The following is a 21,372-nucleotide window of genomic DNA, read 5'->3' as shown; positions in this document are numbered from 1 at the left end:
GGGAGATCCCCTGGTGGAGGAAACGGCAACCCGCTCCAGTATTCTTGCCTGGAAAATCCCATGGACAGAGGAGCCTGGAAGGCTACAGTGCAAAGGGTTGCAGAGTCGGACACGTCTGAGCACACATGCTAATGGCCTCTAATCAGTGACATAAGCTTGCTCTCAGGATTCCCTGGAGGCTCAGACAAAAAAGAAACTGCCTGCAAAGCAGGAGACCAGAGTTCGATCCCTAGATTGGGAAGATCCCCTGAAGAAGGGAACTGCCACCCACTCTAGTATTCTTGCCTGGGATATCCCATGGACAGAGGAGCCTGGCAGGCTACAGACCATGGGGTCCCAAGGAATTGGACACCACTAAGCACTAACACTTTCACTTTTCTGCTTCCATTGTTCACAGAAATACATCTTTAGTTATAGCCACCAATTTTTTTTAGTATAGTTGATTTACAATGAAATATTAGTTTCAGCTGTACAGCAAAGTGAATCAGTTATACATATACATACATCCACTCTTTTTTTTCAGACTCTTTTCCCATATAGGTCATTACAAAGTACTGAGTGGAGTTCCCTGTACTACACAGCCAGTTCTTATCAGCTGTCTACTTTTTATACAGTAGTGTGTACGTGTCAATTCCAAATTTGTCCCTGCCCCTCATATCCCCTGGTAACCATAAGTTTGTTTTCTACATCCATGACTGTATTAATACTTCTATTTTGTGAGTAAGTTCATTAGTACAAGTGTAAATCTAGTCTTGCTTGTGGTAGCTAGAGAAATGGAACTCATAACAGAATTGGCAGTATCTGCCCAGACTTCTGCGTTTGGCTGGATCTTGCAGGGGAATTATACCATCATCTATACAGTAATAGGCAGTAATCTAATCTTCCAGGTGAGGAATATCTGGTTACACATATATAATAGCCTATTTCCCTGCCTCCCCAAACAGGTAGAATATTAAAAATAAGAGAAATCACAGCATGGCACTGGACCGTTTCAGATGAAGACCAAGAATCATACAATATAAGAGGAACATTTGAGTGTGGTACAGACAAGGGATATAGTACGTCAAGCCTGATGATTTAAGCGTAGTGGGAAGCACTATTACCTCATGCTTCTTAAGGATCAGTAATATCAGCATGATGGATCACCAGGAAATATAACACTAACAGTTGAAAAGGGAAAAAAAGGAAAGACATTTTTATGTAAACATGTCACTTCTGGGCATGTTGGTAAAAGAAACCCTTTTGAAGTCATTGTGATCAAATAAGATGTCATAAATTGGTAGGCAAATTGTATTGCTGATGATGCCTCTGAATGTTGGTCACTGTTTTTCATACATGTGACTAACACCCAACTGCTCTGAACTGACTCATTCTTTAAGAAAAATTTTAAACAATATGTTGAGTTATGCCCTATTTTGCTAATTTAAAAGACTGATTCATACTCAGGAGATTTCAGTATAGGATCTGATAAGGCACTATTTATAGGCAACACTGTAACAAAAGCAGTGAAACAAACCTTTCATAGACAATCAGAGAAAATCTCTTTGAAACATCAATGGCGGGCTGTATCTCAAAGTTTCAAGCTTGCTTACAGGTCATATTCCATATTAAAAAACAGACCCCCAAATTTATTTCAACCATAGTAATTTATTACGAGACCTCAGAGATGTAACCAACAGAAGAGACAACTTTAGGAGCTACTTAAAACTCTCAATCAAGGAACCACTAGTATTGTTTAGCTAAACATTGTCAATTCCAACAACCATCATCATTCAACCATCAACCAACAACCATCATTCAATTAAGTCTCAAATACAAACTAAAAGAATAAATCTACAATGGCCTACCTCTATAGTGTCAGGCCTGGGACCATTTTCTAATAAATATTTATTAGCTTTTAAATTATCATGAAATAAATGCATTTGGAGAAAATTTAGAAAGTATAAGTGAAAGTGAAGTCACTCAGTCGTGTTGACTCTTTGCAACCCGTGGACTGTAGCCCACCAAGCTCCTCCATCCATGGGATTCTCCAGGCAAGAGTACTGGAGTAGGTTGCCATTTCCTTCTCCAGGGGATCTTCCTGACCCAGGGATCGAATCCAGGTCTCCCACACTGCAGGCAGACGCTTTAACCTCTGCACCACCAGGGAAGCCCAGGGAAAGTATAAAGAAGGATAAAGAAAAAAAATTACTCACAATTCTACCACTGAGAGACCCTATTAAAACTATTTCCTAGGTTTTGTCCCTATGCTTATGAGTAATTTGTATTTCAGATAACTGGGATCCTACTACTTTATCAGTTTAGGATCCTGCTTTTCTAAAAACTTATTCACATAAATGTTTCATGCATTTAAAAAAATTACTTACAAACATATTATTCCATTATATGAAACTTGCCACAATTACCCATTCTTCCAGTAATTTTGCAATTTTTCCCCGTTTTAACTAAAACCTATTCATGTGTTTCTTTGCATCTCAAGTTATTTTCCCTGAATGATTCCTAGAAGTGAAATTACTGAGTTAGAAAGGTTGTACTAATTTACACACCCTGACAGAATATATGAGTACTCATCTCATCAAGCCCTTGCCAGATGCTGATTCACTTTTGATTCATTTCTCAGTTGCAGCCAGTGATACTGTCATTGATAATACAGTGGGTGGGCAAAGCAGACATGTAAAAACTGAATATAGCAGAAAGCTGTAGAACTTAGTAATCACTTGGAGTGGCAACACAGTGTGCTACTGCATTCCTCGACAAGACACAGCTATAAACATCCTTACTGAAGACTAAAGTTTGAATACCTTGATTTCTAAATACAATCCCCCACTAAAAGAAGCCAGGGCTCACTGAAGAAATGACTTATTCTATAACTGAAGCAGGAAAAGACAAGCTGAGCCTGAACAGCTTATATCAGGAAAGGAAGGAAATGGTAAAATAAATAAATAAATAATGGGGTCACATCAAAAGGACAAAGGTCTGAGTTAAGGGGACTGTGACAGGCCAAACTTGGGACAATTTGAGCAAAGAGAATGACAGAAGTGAATTCATAAGTCCATAGTGATAGTCATAAAACAGGACGGTAAGAGAGGAGGGAAAGCTTTACAGAACACTGACAGTTACTCAATGTAAAGGAATGATAGAATTAGGAAACCAACATTTTGCGACCACCAATGTAATAATAAATTTAGGCCATAATCATAATAGATTCTAAAATTAATGGATGACATGGAAGCAACCTAGATGTCCATCAGCAGATGAATGGATAAGAAAGCTGTGGTACATACACACAATGGAGTATTACTCAGCCATTAAAAAGAATACATTTGAATCAGTTCTAATGAGGTGGATGAAACTGGAGCCTATTATACAGAGTGAAGTAAGCCAGGAGGAAAAACACCAATACAGTGTACTAACACATATATATGGAAAGACGGTGACGATAACCCTGTATGTAAGAGAGCAAAAGAGACACAGATGTATAGAACAGTCTTTTGGACTCTGTGGGAGAGGGAGAGGGTGGGATGATTTGGGAGAATGGCATTGAAACATGTATAATATCACATAAGAAATGAATCGCCAGTCCAGGTTCGATGCAGGATACAGGATGCTTGGGGCTGGTGCACTGGGATGACCCAGAGGGATGGTATGGAGAGGGAGGTGGGAGGGGGGTTCAGGATGGGGAACACGTGTACACCTGTGGCGGATTCAGGTTGATGTATGGCAAAACCAATACAATATTGTAAAGTAAAATAATAATAATAATAAATGATAAATGGTTAAAAATAAATAAAATAAAATTAATGGATGAAGAATAGGTTACAAGAAATAGGTTAAATACACACAGTCTCAAAGTACTAGCTACCTACCCCTAGTACTTTACTTATTAATTACAAAAGGGAAAAAAATACCTTAGCAGTGGAGAAATCTGGAGAACATCATCTGAACTAATAATTCTGTTTTTTCCAGTAGTCATGTATGGATGTGACAGTTGGACTATGAAAAAAGCTGAGCATAGAAGAATTGATGTTTTTGAACTGTGGTGTTGGAGAAGACTCTTGAGAGTCCCTTGGACTGCAAGGAGATCCAACCAGTCCATCCTAAAGGAGATCAGTCCTGAGTGGTCATTGGAAAGACTGATGTTGAAGCTGATACTCCAATACTTTGGCCACCTGATGTGAAGAGCTGACTCTTTCAAAAAGACCCTGATGCTGGGTAAGATTGAGGGCAGGAGAAGGGGACAACAGAGGATGAGATGGTTAGATGGCATCACTGACTCAGTGGACATGAGTTTGGGTAAACTGCAGGAGTTGCTGATGGACAGGGAGGCCTGGCATGCTGCAGTCCATGGGGTCGCAAAGAGTCGGACACGACTGAGCGACTGAACTAAACTTAACTGAACTAAACTTAACTGAACTAATAATTAACATAAGCATCACAAATAAAGGAACAAACTCACATCAGCTCTGTAGTAACCAGAACTAATTATGAAGAAACAATCAGATCAATCCAAATTTTAGGGAATTCTGAAAGACACTTTAACTGGATCCTTGTCAGCTGTCCAGCAGAATGGCCATGTTGATGTGGAAATATACAACTTTTGGAGAGAGCAATTGTTTCTCCTCTCTGAATTCAAGTGAGGAGAAGTTCTAAGATCCACAAAGACTGGAGGTGCTTGCAGAAGGGAAGCCAGACAGGTCGATGTGGGTGGAAGAACTGCTAATCTGAACCCTGTACCTACCTAAGAAGACAAGAGGACTGAAAAGAGGAAGCAGAGCTGGGAGATAGAGAATAGAAGGAAATTGCCTTGGTTTCTCAGATCAAGAATTAGTGAGCTCCCCGAGAGTCAAATAAATTTTGTGGAATATGGTTGGGCCTGTGTGCGTGCTAAGTTGATTAGTCATGTCCAGCTCTTTGCAACCACATGGACTGTAGCCCACCAGACTCCTCTAACCATGCAATTCTCCAGGTAAGAATACTGGAGTGGGTTGCCATGCCCTCCTCCAAGGGATCTTCTCAACGCAGGGATCAAACCCACATCTCTTATGTCTCCTGCATTGGCAGGCGGGTTCTTTACTGCTGGTGGTGCCTGGGCCTGAGCTGTCCTGTTACTCTCCCCATTTAAAAGTCTCTATGTGGTAGGATCCCAGCAGCAGCAAGCTAAGTCCATCTACTGTTGGAAGAAGTCAGCAGTGTAAGAAAGAGGCTAAACCAAAGCAATCTCTCACATCCAGGAACTGGACCCTGAAGGGTACAATGAGGTAACTTCTGGAGGGTCACAAATGGACCCCAGTGAGAGAGCAGGCATTCACCTACCCAAGAGAAGACAGGAAGAATAAAGCAGTAGCCACCCGATAGGCAACAACAACCAACAAAAAGAGGCTTAAGACCTCTTCGAGGAGGACAGATGTTATTGTTCTCAGAAAACACAAATACCTTGAGAATCTTAGTGTAAGTCTTACCTGTCCAGGAAAATTGCTCCAAATACTGACAGTGTGAGAATAAGACACTGGAGTGATATGACTGTTCTTGTATGTCTGTGTAACAGCATTCACTGAAATATCCCAGGTCACCTCCAGTACACAGAAAACATTTGAGATTCCTCTTAATCCTGCTCAAGTGGCATCACTGGAACCAGAGTCTCACTTGCTACTTCCAGAGAGCCCAGGATTCCTTCTGCAGCATGTACAACTTGTTGGAGCACAGCAATCTCAGTGAGCATCCACTGGCCTAGACACAGCACCCAGCCATTCCCTTTCCAGGGTCCATTCCCTTTCCAGGGTCCCACTGTTCACTGCTGCTGCTGCTGTTCACTAGTACACCCAGAAAGTAAACATAAGGTCCCAAGATGTCTACTCTGGTCACCTTCTTTCTCTCTCGAGTCAAGCAAGGCTTCTCTTATTCAAGAAAAGGGAGATTAAGGTGAATCTCTACTTCCTCCCATAATATTTGTTCAAAACAGTTTGAACATTCCCCTCAAATCCTAGGCTTTCAGTTACTAAGGTCAGGAACACCATTTCTTCAGTTCTTGCCTTCCATATCTTTCCCTGAAGTAATGGGAACAAGAACTGACAATAACACAGGGGATAAAAGATATGTGGATATAATGTAATAATCCCCGTATGACATATCTACATATATCACAGTCACCAAAGGAGAATGACATACCCTAAGATAAAAGTGAACGCAAACTGTTATTACTGAATGTTAAACTCACCATGAGAAAAGTTTGGAAAGAAAACATTGGAAAAAAAATACAGTTCACCCCCAAATTTTTAAAGACATAATTGGGGCCAGAGGAACTTTCATATCAAAGATAAGAAAAGGGGTTTCTTTAGAGTAGTAGCCCAGTGATTTCTGAAAATATTTTGTGGACATGTCACAGTGACTACAGAGAACTGACCCTAGCAGAGAAAACAGAAGAGGGACCATCCACATGAAGAACTCTCAGGATTAGGAAGCTACAGTCACATGATATTACAGCTAAGAGTTCCAGAGGTTATTTAGACCAATGCTCCCATTTTATACATCAAGATACTGAAACAGAAAACAGAAAGACTTTCAAAATCACTCAGAGAGACTGGATCCTAGAACAAGGATCCAGTTATTCCATTCCTCTTGTTAATAACCTTTAACTATTAAAATTAGTACGTTGTTAAATATTTAGAAAATGAAAGAAATGCAAAAAGGGATTTAAAAAGTCCCCACATGTCAAAGAGAAGTTTGGTTAGTATTTTATTGTCTGTCTAGATATTCTCCCCCTAACTGTACAGATATATTTATAATAAGTATATTAGCCTGCTCAGACTGCCATAACAAAATACTATAGACTACGTAGCTTAACAACAGAAATGTATTTTCTCAGTCTCTGGAGGCTGAAAAGTTAGAGATCAGCATTCTAGCAGAGTTCAGTGAGAACTCTCTTCCCAGCTTATAAATGGCCACCTTCTTGCGATGTATTCTCAGATGGCAGAGGGCACAGATGTCTCTTCTTTTTAAATAGGTAACAGACGTATCAGATTAGGGCTCCGTCTTTATGACTTCATTTAAAGTCATAAATGACTCTCTCAATACAAACACATTGGGAGCTGGGGCCTCAATATACGAATTTCAGGGGGACAAAATTCAGCTCTAGCATTCTGCCTCTGGTCCCCCAAAATTCACATCCTTAAAACATGCAAAATGCAGTCATTCATTCCAGCATCAATTCTAAAGTCCAAAAACTCATTTAAATATCAACTAAATTAGATATGAGTGAGAATTCAGTTATGATTCATCCTGAGGCAAAATTCCTCTCTAGTTGTGAACCTGTGAAACCAAATATGTGCTTCCAAATTACCATGATGAGACAGAAGGATAACCTCATTCCACCAGGAAGAGATAGGAAAGAAGTGACAGGTCTCAAGCTAGTCCAAAACCTAGCAACGCAAATTCCATTAGATCATGAGGCTAGAGAATAATTCTCTTTGGTTCCATGATCCATCTTCCACTGGAGTGGCACTGTCACTCCCACAGCTCTGCAGAAGGGCCCTGGCCCCATAGCTCTCAGTGGTGACCGCCCTCTGAAACAAAAGGAAACATCTCTGTCCCCTGGGCCTGTGCTAAGAGTGGCAGCCCTGATATTCTCCAAATCACCTTCCAGGTCACTTTTGCCTTTCCTCAAGAACAGCACATGTTTACAGTCAAATAACTCTATGATTGAGTCTTGAAGAATTCAAGAAATCCAACAGCCTTCCTTCATTCCATCCCTCTTTCTCTGTCCCCTTTCGTTGAAATTGGCAATGTCTCTGCTGGTATAATTCCATCTCTATTCCTGGCTTCTGCTGATGGCTGGTTAAATCCATGAGTCAGACCATGATCTCTTTAGTATTTTCTTCAGAACAAGATTTTTCATTTTTCACAAAATATAGGCTAAGGATAGGCTAAGAATTGCCAAATCTCCAAATTCGAGTTCCTTTTTATTTAATAATTTCATCTTCAATTCAACCCTCTCTTCTGGCATTTTACTATAAGCAATAAGGAAGACCCAAAGCATATCTTCATTATTTAGTTTAGAAATCACCTCTGCTAAACATCCAATTTGACCACTTATAAACTGTACCTTTCACAAAACCTCACACAATTTAGCTAAGTTCATTGCCCCAAAGATCACCTTTCCTCCAGTTTCTAATAAACCATCCCTCATTTCCATCTGACACTTCTCCAGAGCATCCTTTAATATCCATTTCTCCCAAACAGTCCCTGCACAACAACCTTGTTTGCACCTCAAAATTCTTCCAGTCTTTATATCCATTACCCAAACTTCCAAAGTCACTGTCACATTTTTAGGTATTTGTTACTGAAGCACCCCGACTCTCAGCACCAAAACCTATACTAGTCTGCTCAGCTGCCGTAACAAAATACCACAGTCTAGGTGGTCTAAACAACAGAAATTTGTATCCCACAGGTTTGAAGTGTAGGAAATTCAAGCTCAAGATGCCAGCTGATTTGGTTCCTCATGAAAGTTCTCTTTCTGGCCTGCAGATGGCTACCTTCTTGCTCCATTCCCCCAAAGAAATCACTAAGGTTATCAGCCCTATCAAATCAGAGCCTCATTCTTACATTTTCAATTAACCTTTCTCATCTGCTCACAGGCTCTATCACCAAATACAGTCACATAAGGGGCCAGGGCTTCAACATATGAATTTTAGGGGTATGCAATTTGGGGTATATAGCAAAAACTCTTAAATTATATATATATATATAAATTATATATTCATACCTATGAGTGAAAAGGTTGGCTTAAAGCTCAACATTCAGAAAACAAAGATCATGGCATCTGGTCCCATCACTTCATGGGAAATAGATGGGGAAACAGTGGAAACAGTGTCAGATGTTATTTTTCTGGGCTCCAAAATCACTGCAGATGGTGACTGCAGCCATGAAATTAAAAGATGCTTACTCCTTGGAAGGAAAGTTATGACCAACCTAGATAGCATATTGAAAAGCAGAGACATTACTTTGCCAACAAAGATCCGTCTAGTCAAGGCCATGGTTTTTCCAGTGGTCATGTATGGATGTGAGAGTTGGACTGTGAAGAAGGCAGAGTGCTGAAGAATTGATGCCTCTGAACTGTGGTGTTGGAGAAGACTGTTGAGAGTCCCTTGGACTGCAAGGAGATCCAACCAGTCCATTCTGAAGGAGATCAGTCCTGGGTGTTCATTGGAAGGACTGATGGCAATACTTTGGCCACCTCATGTGAAGAGTTGACTCATTGGAAAAGACTCTGATGCTGGGAGGGATTGGGGGCAGGAGGAGAAGGGGACGACAGAGGATGAGATGGCTGGATGGCATCACCGACTCGATGGACTTGAGTTTGAGTGAACTCTGGGAGTTGGTGATGGACAGGGAGGCCTGGCGTGCTGTGATTCATGGGGTTGCAGAGTCAGACACGACTGAGCGACTGAACTGAACTGAACTGATGTATATGCATATGCACATACAGAGAGTAAGAGTTTTGTATATTTTAATTTAGTTTCATGAAAATTTCCCTATTATTCAAAGCATAATATTCAAATCTTATGACTATTATATTTACTGCTGCTTAAGTCATTTTCAAATTTTGCTATTTAAATATTTTGAAATGAACATCTTTCTATACAAATCATTGTCAGTTTCTTGATTATTTAGAACAAATTTCTAGAAATTCAACTGCTGAGTCAAAGGTTATGGATTTTTAAGGCCTCTTGGTACATATTATCAAATGGCTTCCCACAAACCTATACTAGTATATACTGCCATCTGCAGTAGATATTATAATTAGAATAAAAATATTTTTCTAACTGAAAAAAAGCCAGTGTCATAAATGGCTAAAAAGGCAAGTTTTTTATTAAAGGAGATTAAAGATTCAGGACAACTGAGTAAAAATGTGCAATTCTGATTAAATTATATGCTGGTGCAAGGCAGGCCTATGAAAACACTTGGGGGACAATTGGGGAATTCTTAATATTAACTATATATATTATTAATATATATAATCAATGTTAAATCTCTTGATTCTAATAATGGTATTTTGGTTATACAAAGTGTTCTCTTAGGAGACACATGCTGATGTGTCATAAAGTCTGATGCTTATATTCAAATGATTCCAGAAAACACACATGTATATTTTTATGTATGTGCATATATACACAGAAATGGGAAACATCAGTCAGGAGGAAGAGAAGTAAATTTGGTAAAATGTTAATCACTGAATCTAGTAAAAGGTAAATAGGTATTCAATGTACTGTTTTCTCAACCTTCCTATAAGTTTAAAATTTTTCCAAATAAAAATATATTAGAGAGTAGTCAAAAGACAGGGATAGGCTATGCATGTAAAACAAATTGGGCTTCCCTGGTGGCTCAGACAGAAAGGAATCCACCTGCAATGCAGGAGACCTGGGTTCAATCCCTGGGTTGGAAAGATCCCCTGGAGAAGGGAACAGATACCCACTCCGGTATTCTGGCCTCAAGAATTCCACGGACAGAGGAGCCTGGCAGGCTACAGTCCATGGGGTCGCAAAGAGTCGGACACCACTGAGCGACTTTTCACTTTACTTCACATAAAACAAATTAGCTGGTAAACATATTAAAAAAGTAAGAGAATTCATAAATGCTGATTATTTATATTCTCTTATTTCCTCCTGCCCTCTAAGCATTTGCTCTTTAATCACTTGAACTGTATTTCATCAAATGGAACCAAGAAGGAATGGAAGAGAAAGCTCAATTATTCCATTTCACTTGCATTAGCCATCTTGGAAAAAGACTTAAAAGATTAAAAACTCAAAATTATCTCATAACAATGAGTTTTGGAAATGACTTAGAGACTTTAATTCACAACTTGGTGTTCAATTCAGATTCTTGTCTCCCATGACTCTAAATGCTTGATAAATACTAGTTCCCAAATGGGAAAAATGAAAGTAACAAATCATATGTAAAATAGGTGTTATTTAAATAACGAAAAAGTACTGACCTCTGCCAGTGGTCTCACTTTTATCAGGAAAGTAAGTAGCCAATAGAATAGAAGACAACCAATGGTTTTATAAACCATGGATAGCGGTTCTTCTTCTCAGAAACAGTGTGAAGTAGTATAACATGGTGGCTTAATGCATGGGCTATAGAGTTAGACTGTTTGTATCTGAGTATTTACTTCACCACTTACTAGCTATGTGATCTGTGGCAAATAACTCAATCTCAGTTTCCTCATCTTGAAAATGATGAAAACAGTAAAATCTATGTCGTAGGGTTGCTGTGAAGATTAAATAAGTTACTACATTTTAGCTCTTACAGCAGCATCTGGCATACTATAAAACCTCAAAATATGTTAGCTGCTATGGTTCTTATTATTAGTAGCATTACTACAATAACTACTACCACTATTACCAGGACTATCAACCTGCCATTGGTAAAATTTTGGCAATGATTCAGAAACACTACAGCAACACAAAAGAAACAAAACACAGACATGGCCACCCCAACAAGTTAAATAAGTGAAAGGGAACCGATTTCAAGTCAGTCCTTTGGTGTCTCCTCAAACTATTCTGAGAGAAACTGAAAAGATACCAATATACCAACAATGTACAGTTCATTTCAAAAAGGAATTTGTGTGGTCTGGATAAGTTAACCTCAAAGGAAATAACAAATTCTCTCACTCAGTTAATCATTTATCAAACTTTACTGAGGCTTACTGAGTTCCTTTATTGAGGCTTACCTGAGTTCCTCCCAGGTGGCACTAGTGGGTAAAGAACCCACCTACCAATGCAGGAAATACAAGAGACATGGGTTCGATTCCTGGGTAGGGAAGATCCCCTGGAGGAGGAAATGGCAACCCACTCCTATATTCTTGCCTGGAGAATTCCATGGACAGAGGAATCTGGTGGGCTACAGTCCATGGGGTCACAAAGAGTCAGACACAATTGAAGCAACTGAGCCCACACGCACACATGTTATCAGGTGTTGAGCCAGATGCTAGGAATACAAATTTGGGCCTTTAAAAAATTTTGCATTCCTGTCAAATAAATATATATAGATTATAACATATGATGGCTATATATATACAGGATACAATGGGAGCAGAGGAAAGACCTAAACTAGACTGGGGAGAAGAAGGAAACAGCACAAAGAGTTTCCACAGGTGGACACTCTTAAAGGGCAATAACAGATAAATGGGGACAGAGCGGGAAAAATCATTCCTCCAGGGGCAAAAGCTGGTAAACAGAGGGAAAAAAGCCTCACTGCCCTACCTACAGCCACACAAAACCAAAAGATCTCTTCTTAAAGGTAACGAGGAGATAGCCATTGGGAGGATGGGCCTGAATAAGGTGTATTTCTGGAATATCTTCTGTTTATACACACCATATCTCTCCAACCTCCCCAACTTAAAATAAGCCACATTTGGAGAACTGACAGAAAGCTGTGATTAAGAAGCGATTCAGAGACAAGTTTCTCACTTACAACACTGGGCGGCAGCAGTAGGCAATTGCTTCCTCTGGCTTTCTTCTTGACTAGAATACTAGAGGAAGAAAGGAGAAAAAAACAAAACAAAACATAGTAAGAGGCCCAAGTAAAGAGGAAGGCAGGGTGGGGGGAAACATAGCTACCTATAAAAAGGTTTAGCATTTCACTGGAGTCAGATTTCTTATCAAACAGAAACAGATCATCCTGCTGTTGATTTTCCTGTGTGATCATCACATACAGGCCAGACTATCAGATATGGCATTGGCCCAGTATGACAAGCTAAACCAGGAGAGCAGAAAGTCAGCTCTGATCAAGGTCAGCTGGGCATCATTCTAGCTATGCCAGGCAGTGGTGGAAGGCTTTAGTCTTAGAAGTTTTAGAGGACTTAGAAAACTCAGATAATGTATAGATTTCCCCATCTGGGTGGTGGAACTGAAAACCTCTCTGAGATTTGAGTTTTCTCCATCTTTAAAAAGAAAAAAAAAAAAAGTGGTTCTTCCCTCACAAGATCCCGTGGGAAGTGAAATCACTTACGTAAGCATGCAATACAACATCTGGTATTTACTAGAGTCTCCTTCCCAGTTATACTCTAACCTCCCCAACACAACTCACCACTATCACCACCAAAAAAACAGACCACTGAAGCCATAAAAAGAAAGTTCTGTAAAAGGAAGCCAAATTAAGTTCATGTATTGAAGATAGGCAAGATTTAGAAAGGCAAAACAAAAAAGCATAAACTAATTAACACAGGTACAGAGAGTCTGGAAGGTAAAATGGATTTGGTTCAGAGCCCATTGGAGAACTGGAAAAATATAAGTCCACATGGTTCAGCAATTTATAAAGGTAAGTTGGAAATGTGAGTTTTCATCCTGACTCTGCCATTTCTTAATAAATTGTAGATTCTGGGCAAGGCAGAGCTTCTCAAACACTGAAGGTGTCATCCATTCAACAGATATTTCTTGAGTACCTATTATGTGTAAGGCATTGTTCCAGGCACTGGGGGAATAGAAATCACGGTAAGGAGTTTACACATTACTCTAGTCTGTTGAGAAGCTGTGTGAAGTTTTAAACACCAGAGGGATATGACTTGCTTACACTTTAAAAATCACTCTGGCTGCTGTGTGAGAAGAACTGTAGGGAAATACAGGGAAATAAGACTAGTTATTGGAATTATTCAGATGAAAGTTGATTAGTGGCTTGCACATGAATGTTAGTGATGAAGGGCATGTCAAGTGGTTGGATACAAAACACAAAACACTTTTTGTATATAAACATACTCTTCTATATAAAGTACTTTACAAGCAACAAACTACAATACGAATACCAGAGGCAGACAATGTTATTACTACCTCCATTACAGTAAGGAGCAGAAGTCAAGCACAGTTCAAACAATATAATAGTACTAGTAAAACTGTCAATCGTAAAAAAGCTCAAAACCTCCTAGAGGCCAAGCAACCCACTCCAAAGTAACAAAAGGACTTGATTATAATAACTAGTATAAATAACGATGATTTTTATAGAAAGTAAACAGGTATAACAGTGAGGAAATCATAAAACTTTAAGCATTAGACTAGAAGAATTCAGACTTAATAGATGAAGCAGATATTTCCAGAAGACATGTTTGATGAATCTCTTTAAGGTCCAGCAGAAAGCTAAAGACCACCTACAATCTAATTAATAATATTAAGAGATCTAAGGGAAAAAAAATCCATAATATTTACCTACAGAAAATGTAAGTATTATAAGTAAGGAAAATTAAAGGCCAATCTCATTTATGAAAATGGATGCAAAAATCCTAGATTATCAAACCAAATCATATGTCGCTTATTCATCATATATGTCTTTAATATTTCCATGTGAATGTTATGTATATGTATGCATATGTAAGAATGCTGACATATAAATAATGTAGCATGACCAAAAGGACTTTAAAGGATACTTCAATATCACCACATGAAGAGATTAAAGGAGAAAAACTATATGATCTACCAATGCAGAAAAAAATCTTGATAAAATCCCTTACTTTTTCATGATAAAATACCTCGGAAAATCAGAAGGAAAATAAGATTTTCCTTAATCTGATAAAGGGTATCCATCAAAATCTATAGCAAATATCATACTTCAAGACTCATGAAGTATTCTCTTTACAGTCAGGAAAAAGACAAAGCTTCCCCACTTTCTCTATTAAAAATTACACAGGATGTTTTACACAATGACATTTTTAAAATAAGAGGTCATCAAAAGAAGGAATGTCTGAAAAAATAACACAGTCAAGAGCAGGCTAAGGAGACATGACACTTAAACGTAATACAATGTTCTGTATGGGATAATGGTACTGAAAAATAACATGAGAGAAAAGTCTTTAGAAGTTTTTCAAAAACTAAGGATTTTAGTGATTAATAAAATAGAATATAACATATTAACTTTTAGTTAGTAATAACATATCAATCAGCCCACTAACAAAGCTAGTGGAAGTGATGGAATTCCAGTTAAGCTATTTCAAATCCCGAAAGATGATGCTGTGAAAGTGCTGCACTCAATATGCCAGCAAATTTGGAAAACTCAGCAGTGGCCACAGAACTGGAAAAGGTCAGTTTTCATTCCAATCCCAAAGAAAGGCAATCCCAAAGAATGCTCAAACTACTGCACAACTGCACTCATCTCGCATGCTAGTAAAGTAACGCTTAAAATTCTCCAAGCCAGGCTTCAGCAATACATGAACCGTGAACTTTCAGATGTTCAAGCTGGATTTAGAAAAGGCAAATGAACCAGATATCAAATTGCCAACATCCGCTGGATCATGGAAAAAGCAAGAGAGTTCCAGAAAAACATCGGTTTCCGCTTTATTGATTATGCCAAAGCCTTTGACTGTGTGGATCACAACAAACTGTGGAATATTCTGAAAGAGATGGGAATACCAGACCAACTGACCTGTCTCTTGAGAAACCTGTATGCAGGTCAGGAAGCAAAAGTTAAAACTGTACATGGAACAACAGACTGGTTCCAAATAGGAAAAGGAATATGTCAAGGATGTATATTGTCACCCTGCTTATTTAACTTATGCAGAGTACATCATGAGAAATGCTGAGCTGGAGGAAGCACAAGCTGGAATCAGCATTGCCAGGAGAAATATCAATAACCTCAGATATGCAGATGACACCACCCTTATGGCAGAAAGCAAAGATCTAAAGAGCCTCTTGATGAAAGTGAACGAGGAGAGTGAAAAAGTAAGCTCAAAGCTCAACATTCAGAAAACTAAGATCATGGCATCTGGTCCCATTACTTCATGGCAAACAGATGGGGAAACCGTGGAAACAGTGGCTGACTTTACTTTTGGGGGCTCCAAAATCACTGCAGATGGTGACTGCAGCCATGAAATTAAAAGACACTTACTCCTTGGAAGGAAAGCTATGACCAACCTAGACAAGCATATTAAAAAGCAGAAAGATTATTTTGCCAACAAAGGTCCGTCTAGTCAAGGCTATGGTTTTTCCAATAGTCATGTATGGATGTGAGAGTTAGACTATAAAGAAAGCTGAGCGCTGAAGAATTGATGCTGTTGAACTGTGGTGTTGGAGAAGACTCTTGAGAGTCCCTTGGACTGCAAGGAGATCCAACCAGTCCATCCTAAAGGAGATCAGTCCTGAGTGGTAATTGGAAGGACTGATGTTTAAGCTGAAACTCCAAAACTTTGGCCACCTGATGCGAAGAGCTGACTCATTTGAAAAGACCCTGATCCTGGGAAAGATTGAAGGCATGAGGAGAAGATGACAGAGGATGAGATGGTTAGATGACATCACTGACTCAGTGGACATGAGTTTGGGTAAACTGCAGGAGTTGGTGATAGACAGGGAGGCCTGGCATGCTGTGGCCCATGGGGTTGCAAAGAGTCGGACACAACTGAAACTGAACTGAACTGAACTGAACTGTAATAAATGTACCATACTAATGTAAGATGTTACTAATAAGGAAAACTAGAGAGAGGGGGCGGATAAGAGGTGATATGGAAACCTCCTCTACAACTGCTTCATATTTTTGTAAATGTACAATTGCTGTAAAAAATAAATTCTATTAATAAAAATAAATGTGCAAAATATTTCACTTAAAAAATAAGACATAAGGATGAGAAAGAAAAAAACTTACTATTCAAAAATACAAAAATTAAAACACCCAAAGGAATTTCTAAACTAGTAGAATAATGAGTTGGTAAATAAGACAAATGCTAAAAATAAAATTGAACAGCACTCCCTTATATAGATAGCAATAAACTACTACAAAATTTAATTTTTAAATATACCATTCACAATTACTAGGAATAAACCTAACAAAAGAAGCACAAAACTTCATGAGGGGCTTCCCTGGTGGGTCTGTGGTAAAGAATCCGCCTGACAATGCAGGAGACACTGATCTGGGAAGATCCCACAAACCACAGAGGAACTAAGCCCTAGCACCCCAACTAGTGAGCCTGTGCTCAAGAGCCCAGGAGGTGCAACTTCTGAGCCCACTCACCTACAGCCTGTGCTCCACAAGAGAAGCCACTGCAATAAGAAGCCCACACACCACAACTAGAGAGTAGCCCCTTCTAAGCAATGAAGACCCAGAACAGACAAAAATAAATGAATAAATAATTTAAAAGAAAAGAACCCTGTATGGAGAAGATGGGTTTTTCTCCTACACCATTTCTGATCTTCTGAAGTTTAACTATATTTATTACACATCTCCTCCTAGTTGATCCAAGAGGACACTGGTCTTTGTTTTAACTTCTGATGTATACGAAGCATGTACAATAGTGCCTGGTACACAGTGCTCAAAAAGTTATTTGGTGAGCAAATGACTAAATAAATTGGTGACAAATGTCACCAATCAACAGACAAATGTGCCTTTCGGTTCAAGACGGCAGAGTAGAAAAGACGTGTGCTCATCTCCTCCTGCAAAAGCACCAAAATCACAACTAGTTGTTGAACAACCGCAAAAAGGAGGACACTGGAACCTACCAGAAAAAGACAGCCCACGTTCAAAGACAAGGAGAAGCTGCAGCAAGACAGAAGCAGGGGCACAATCATGATAAAATCAAATCCCATACCCATTTGGTGTGTGATCCACAAGCTGGAGAACAATAATACCAGAGACATTCTCCCACTGTCGTAAAGGTTCGGAACCCCATATGAGGCTCCCCAGCCTGGGGACCCATCAAAGGGATTGGGAATCCCCAGGGAATCTGACCCGGAAGGCCAGTAGGATTTGATTTCCACAGGACTGGGGAAACAGAAGCTCCAATCTTAAAGGGCACAAACAAAACCTTGAGCACACCAAGACTGTGAGGAAAGGAGCAGTAACTGCATAGGAAACTGAACCAAAACTACCTGCTAGTGTTGGAGGGTCTCCTATGGAGGACTGGGTTGGCACGGGCTCACCAAGGGATGGGGTAACTGGCAGCAGCTGTCTGGGAAGGTTCCCTTTGGCATAAACCCTCTTGGAGGTCACCAATAACCCAACCACAGAGTCCATAAACGTGAGTGTGTCTGTGTGTTAGTTGCTCAGTTGTGCCCGACTCTTTGCGACCCCATGGACTGCAGCCCAATAGACTCCTCTGTCGATGGGATTTTCCAGGCAAGGATACTGGAATGGGTTGCCATTTCCTTCTCCAGGGGATCTTCTCGACCATGGGATCAAACTCCTGCACTGCAGGCAGATTTGTTTCCATCTCAGCTATGAGAGAAACCCATAGACAAGAGGGCTGAGGCCAAAAAATTAATAGGGAAGAAGAGCAACCCCACCCATCAGCAGATAATTGGATTAATGCTTTACGGAGTAAGGACCTGCCAACCAGAGCAAGACCTAGTTTTTCCCACCACCAGTCTCTCCCATCAAGAAACTCACAGATTAGCTTGCTCCATCAGAGGGCAGGCAGAAGGAAGAACAATCCAACAGTTCAGTTCAGTCGCTCAGTCGTGTCCAACTCTTTGCAACCCCATGAATCGCAGCACACCAGGCCTCCCTGTCCATCACCAACTCCCAGAGTTCACTCAGACTCACGTCCATCGAGTCAGTGATGCCATCCAGCCATCTCATCCTCTGTTGTCCCCTTCTCCTCCTGCCCCCAATCCCTCCCAAAATCAGAGTCTTTTCCAATGAGTCAATTCTTCGCATCAGGTGGCCAAAGTACTGGAGTTTCAGCTTTAGCATCATTCCTTCCAAAGAAATCCCAGGGCTGATCTCCTTCAGAATGGACTGGTTGGATCTCCTTGCAGTCCAAGGGACTCTCAAGAGTCTTCTCCAACACCACAGTTCAAAAGCATCAATTCTTCGGTGCTCAGCCTTCTTCACAGTCCAACTCTCACATCCATACATGACCACAGGAAAACCATAGCCTTGACTAGACGGACCTTAGTCGGCAAGTAATGTCTCTGCTTTTGAATATGCTATCTAGGTTGCTCATAACTTTTCTTCCAAGGAGTAGCCGTCTTTTAATTTCATGGCTGCAATCACCATCTGCAGTGATTTTGGAGCCCCAAAAAATAAAAGTCTGACACTGTTTCCACTGTTTCCCCATCTATTTCCCATGAAGTGATGGGACCAGATGCCATGATCTTCGTTTTCTGAATGTTGAGCTTTAAGCCAACTTTTTCACTCTCCACTTTCACTTTCATCAAGAGGCTTTTTAGTTCCTCTTCACTTTCTGCCATAAGGGTGGTGTCATCTGCAAATCTGAGGTTATTGATATTTCTCCTGCCAATCTTCATTCCAGCTTGTGCTTCTTCCAGTCCAGTGTTTCTCATGATGTACTTTGCATATGAGTTAAATAAGCAGGGTGACAATAGACAGCCTTGACGTACTCCTTTTCCTATTTGGAACCAGTCTGTTGTTCCATGTCCAGTTCTAACTGTTGCTTCCTGACCTGCATACAGATTTCTCAAGAGGCAGGTCCGGTGGTCTGGTATTCCCATCTCTTTCAGAATTTTCCACAGTTTATTGTGATCCACATAGTCAAAGGCTTTGGCATAATCAATAAAGCGAAACCGATGTTTTTCTGGAAATCTGTTGCTTTTTCCATGATCCAGCAGATGTTGGCAATTTGATCTCTGGTTCCTCTGCCTTTTCTAAAACCAGATTGAACATCAGGAAGTTCACGGTTCACGTACTGTTGAAGCCTGGCTTGGAGAATTTTGAGCATTACTTTACTAGTGTGTGAGATGAGTGCAATTGTGCGGTAGTTTGAGCATTCTTTGGGATTGCCTTTCTTTGGGATTGGAATGAAAACTGACCTTTCCCAGACCTGTGGCCACTGCTGAGTTTTCCAAATTTGCTGGCATATTGAGTGCAGCACTTTCACAGCATCATCTTTCAGGATATGAAATAGCTCAACTGGAGTTCCATCACTTCCACAAGCTTTCTTCGTAGTGATGCTTTCTAAGGCCCACTTAACTTCACATTCCAGGATGTCTGGCTCTAGATGAAAGATCACACCATCGTGATTATCTGGGTCGTGAAGATCTTTTTTGTATAGTTCTTCTGTGTATTCATGCCACCTCTTCTTAATATCTTCTGCTTCTGTTAGGTCCATACCATTTCTGTCCTTTACCGAGTCCATCTTTGCATGAAATGTTCCCTTGGTATCTTTAATTTTCTTGAAGAGATCTCTAGTCTTTCCCATTCTGTTTTTGTCCTCTATTTCTTTGCATTGATCACTGAAGAAGGCTTTCTTATCTCTTCTTGCTATTCTTGGAACTCTGCATTCAGATGCTTATATCTTTCCTTTTCTCCTTTGCTTTTCGCTTCTCTTCTTTTCACAGCTATTTGTAAGGCCTCCTCAGACACCCATTTTGCTTTTTTGCATTTCTTTTCCATGGAGATGGTTTTGATCCCTGTCTCCTGTACAATGTCAAGAACCTCATTCCATAGTTCATCAGGCACTCTATCAGATCTAGGCCCTTAAATCTATTTCTCACTTCCACTGTATAATCATAAGGGATTTGATTTAGGTCATACCTGAATGGTCTAGTGGTTTCCCCTACTTTCTTCAATTTCAGTCTGAATTTGGTAATAAGGAGTTCATGATCTGAGCCACAGTCAGTTCCTGGTCTTGTTTTTGCGGACTGTATAGAGCTTCTCCATCTTTGGCTGCAAATATAATCAATCTGATTTCGGTGTTGACCATCTGGTGATGTCCATGTGTAGAGTCTTCTCTTGTGTTGTTGGAAGAGGGTGTTTGCTATGACCAGTGCATTTTCTTGGCAAAACTCTATTAGTCTTTGCCCTGCTTCATTCTGCATTCCAAGGCCAAATTTGCCTGTTACTCCAGGTGTTTCTTGACTTCCTACTTTTGCATTCCAGTCCCCTATAATGAAAAGGACATCTTTTTTGGGTGTTAGTTCTAAAAGGTCTTGTATGTCTTCATAGAACCGTTCAACTTCAGCTTCTTCAGAGTTACTGGTTAGGGCATAGTCTTGGATTACTGTAACATTGAATGGTTTGCCTTGGAAACGAACAGAGATCATTCTGTCGTTTCTGAGATTGCATCCAAGTACTGCATTTCGGACTCTTTTGTTGACCATGATGGCTACTCCATTTCTTCTGAGGGATTCCTGCCTACAGTAGTAGATATAATGGTCATCTGAATTAAATTCACCCATTCCAGTCCATTTTAGTTCACTCATTCCTAGAATGTCGACGTTCACTCTTGCCATCTCTTGTTTGACCACTTCCGATTTGCCTTGATGCATGGACCTGACGTTCCTATGCAATATTGCTCTTTACAGCATCGGACCTTGTTTCTATCACCAGTCACATCCACAGCTGGGTATTGTTTTTGCTTTGGCTCCATCCCTTCATTCTTTCTGGAGTTATTTCTCTACTGATCTCCAGTAGCATATTGGGCACCTACTGACCTGGGGAGTTCCT

General features: G+C 40.0%; 1 protein-coding gene across 1 annotated transcript in view; it reads right to left on the bottom strand.

The window, feature by feature from the left end:
* Positions 1-21,372, bottom strand: part of UNC13B (unc-13 homolog B) — a 215,393-nt gene that overhangs the window by 119,831 nt on the left and 74,190 nt on the right. Inside the window, exon 7 of the mRNA XM_068973725.1 lies at positions 12,469-12,526. Within this exon, the coding sequence (XP_068829826.1) occupies positions 12,469-12,526 (58 nt within the window). The remainder of the gene's footprint in view (positions 1-12,468; positions 12,527-21,372) is intronic.

Source organism: Capricornis sumatraensis, chromosome 6, assembly GCF_032405125.1.
Source record: "Capricornis sumatraensis isolate serow.1 chromosome 6, serow.2, whole genome shotgun sequence".
NCBI classification, from domain to species: Eukaryota; Metazoa; Chordata; class Mammalia; order Artiodactyla; family Bovidae; genus Capricornis; species Capricornis sumatraensis.
This window is presented reverse-complemented; position numbering and strand designations above follow the sequence as displayed.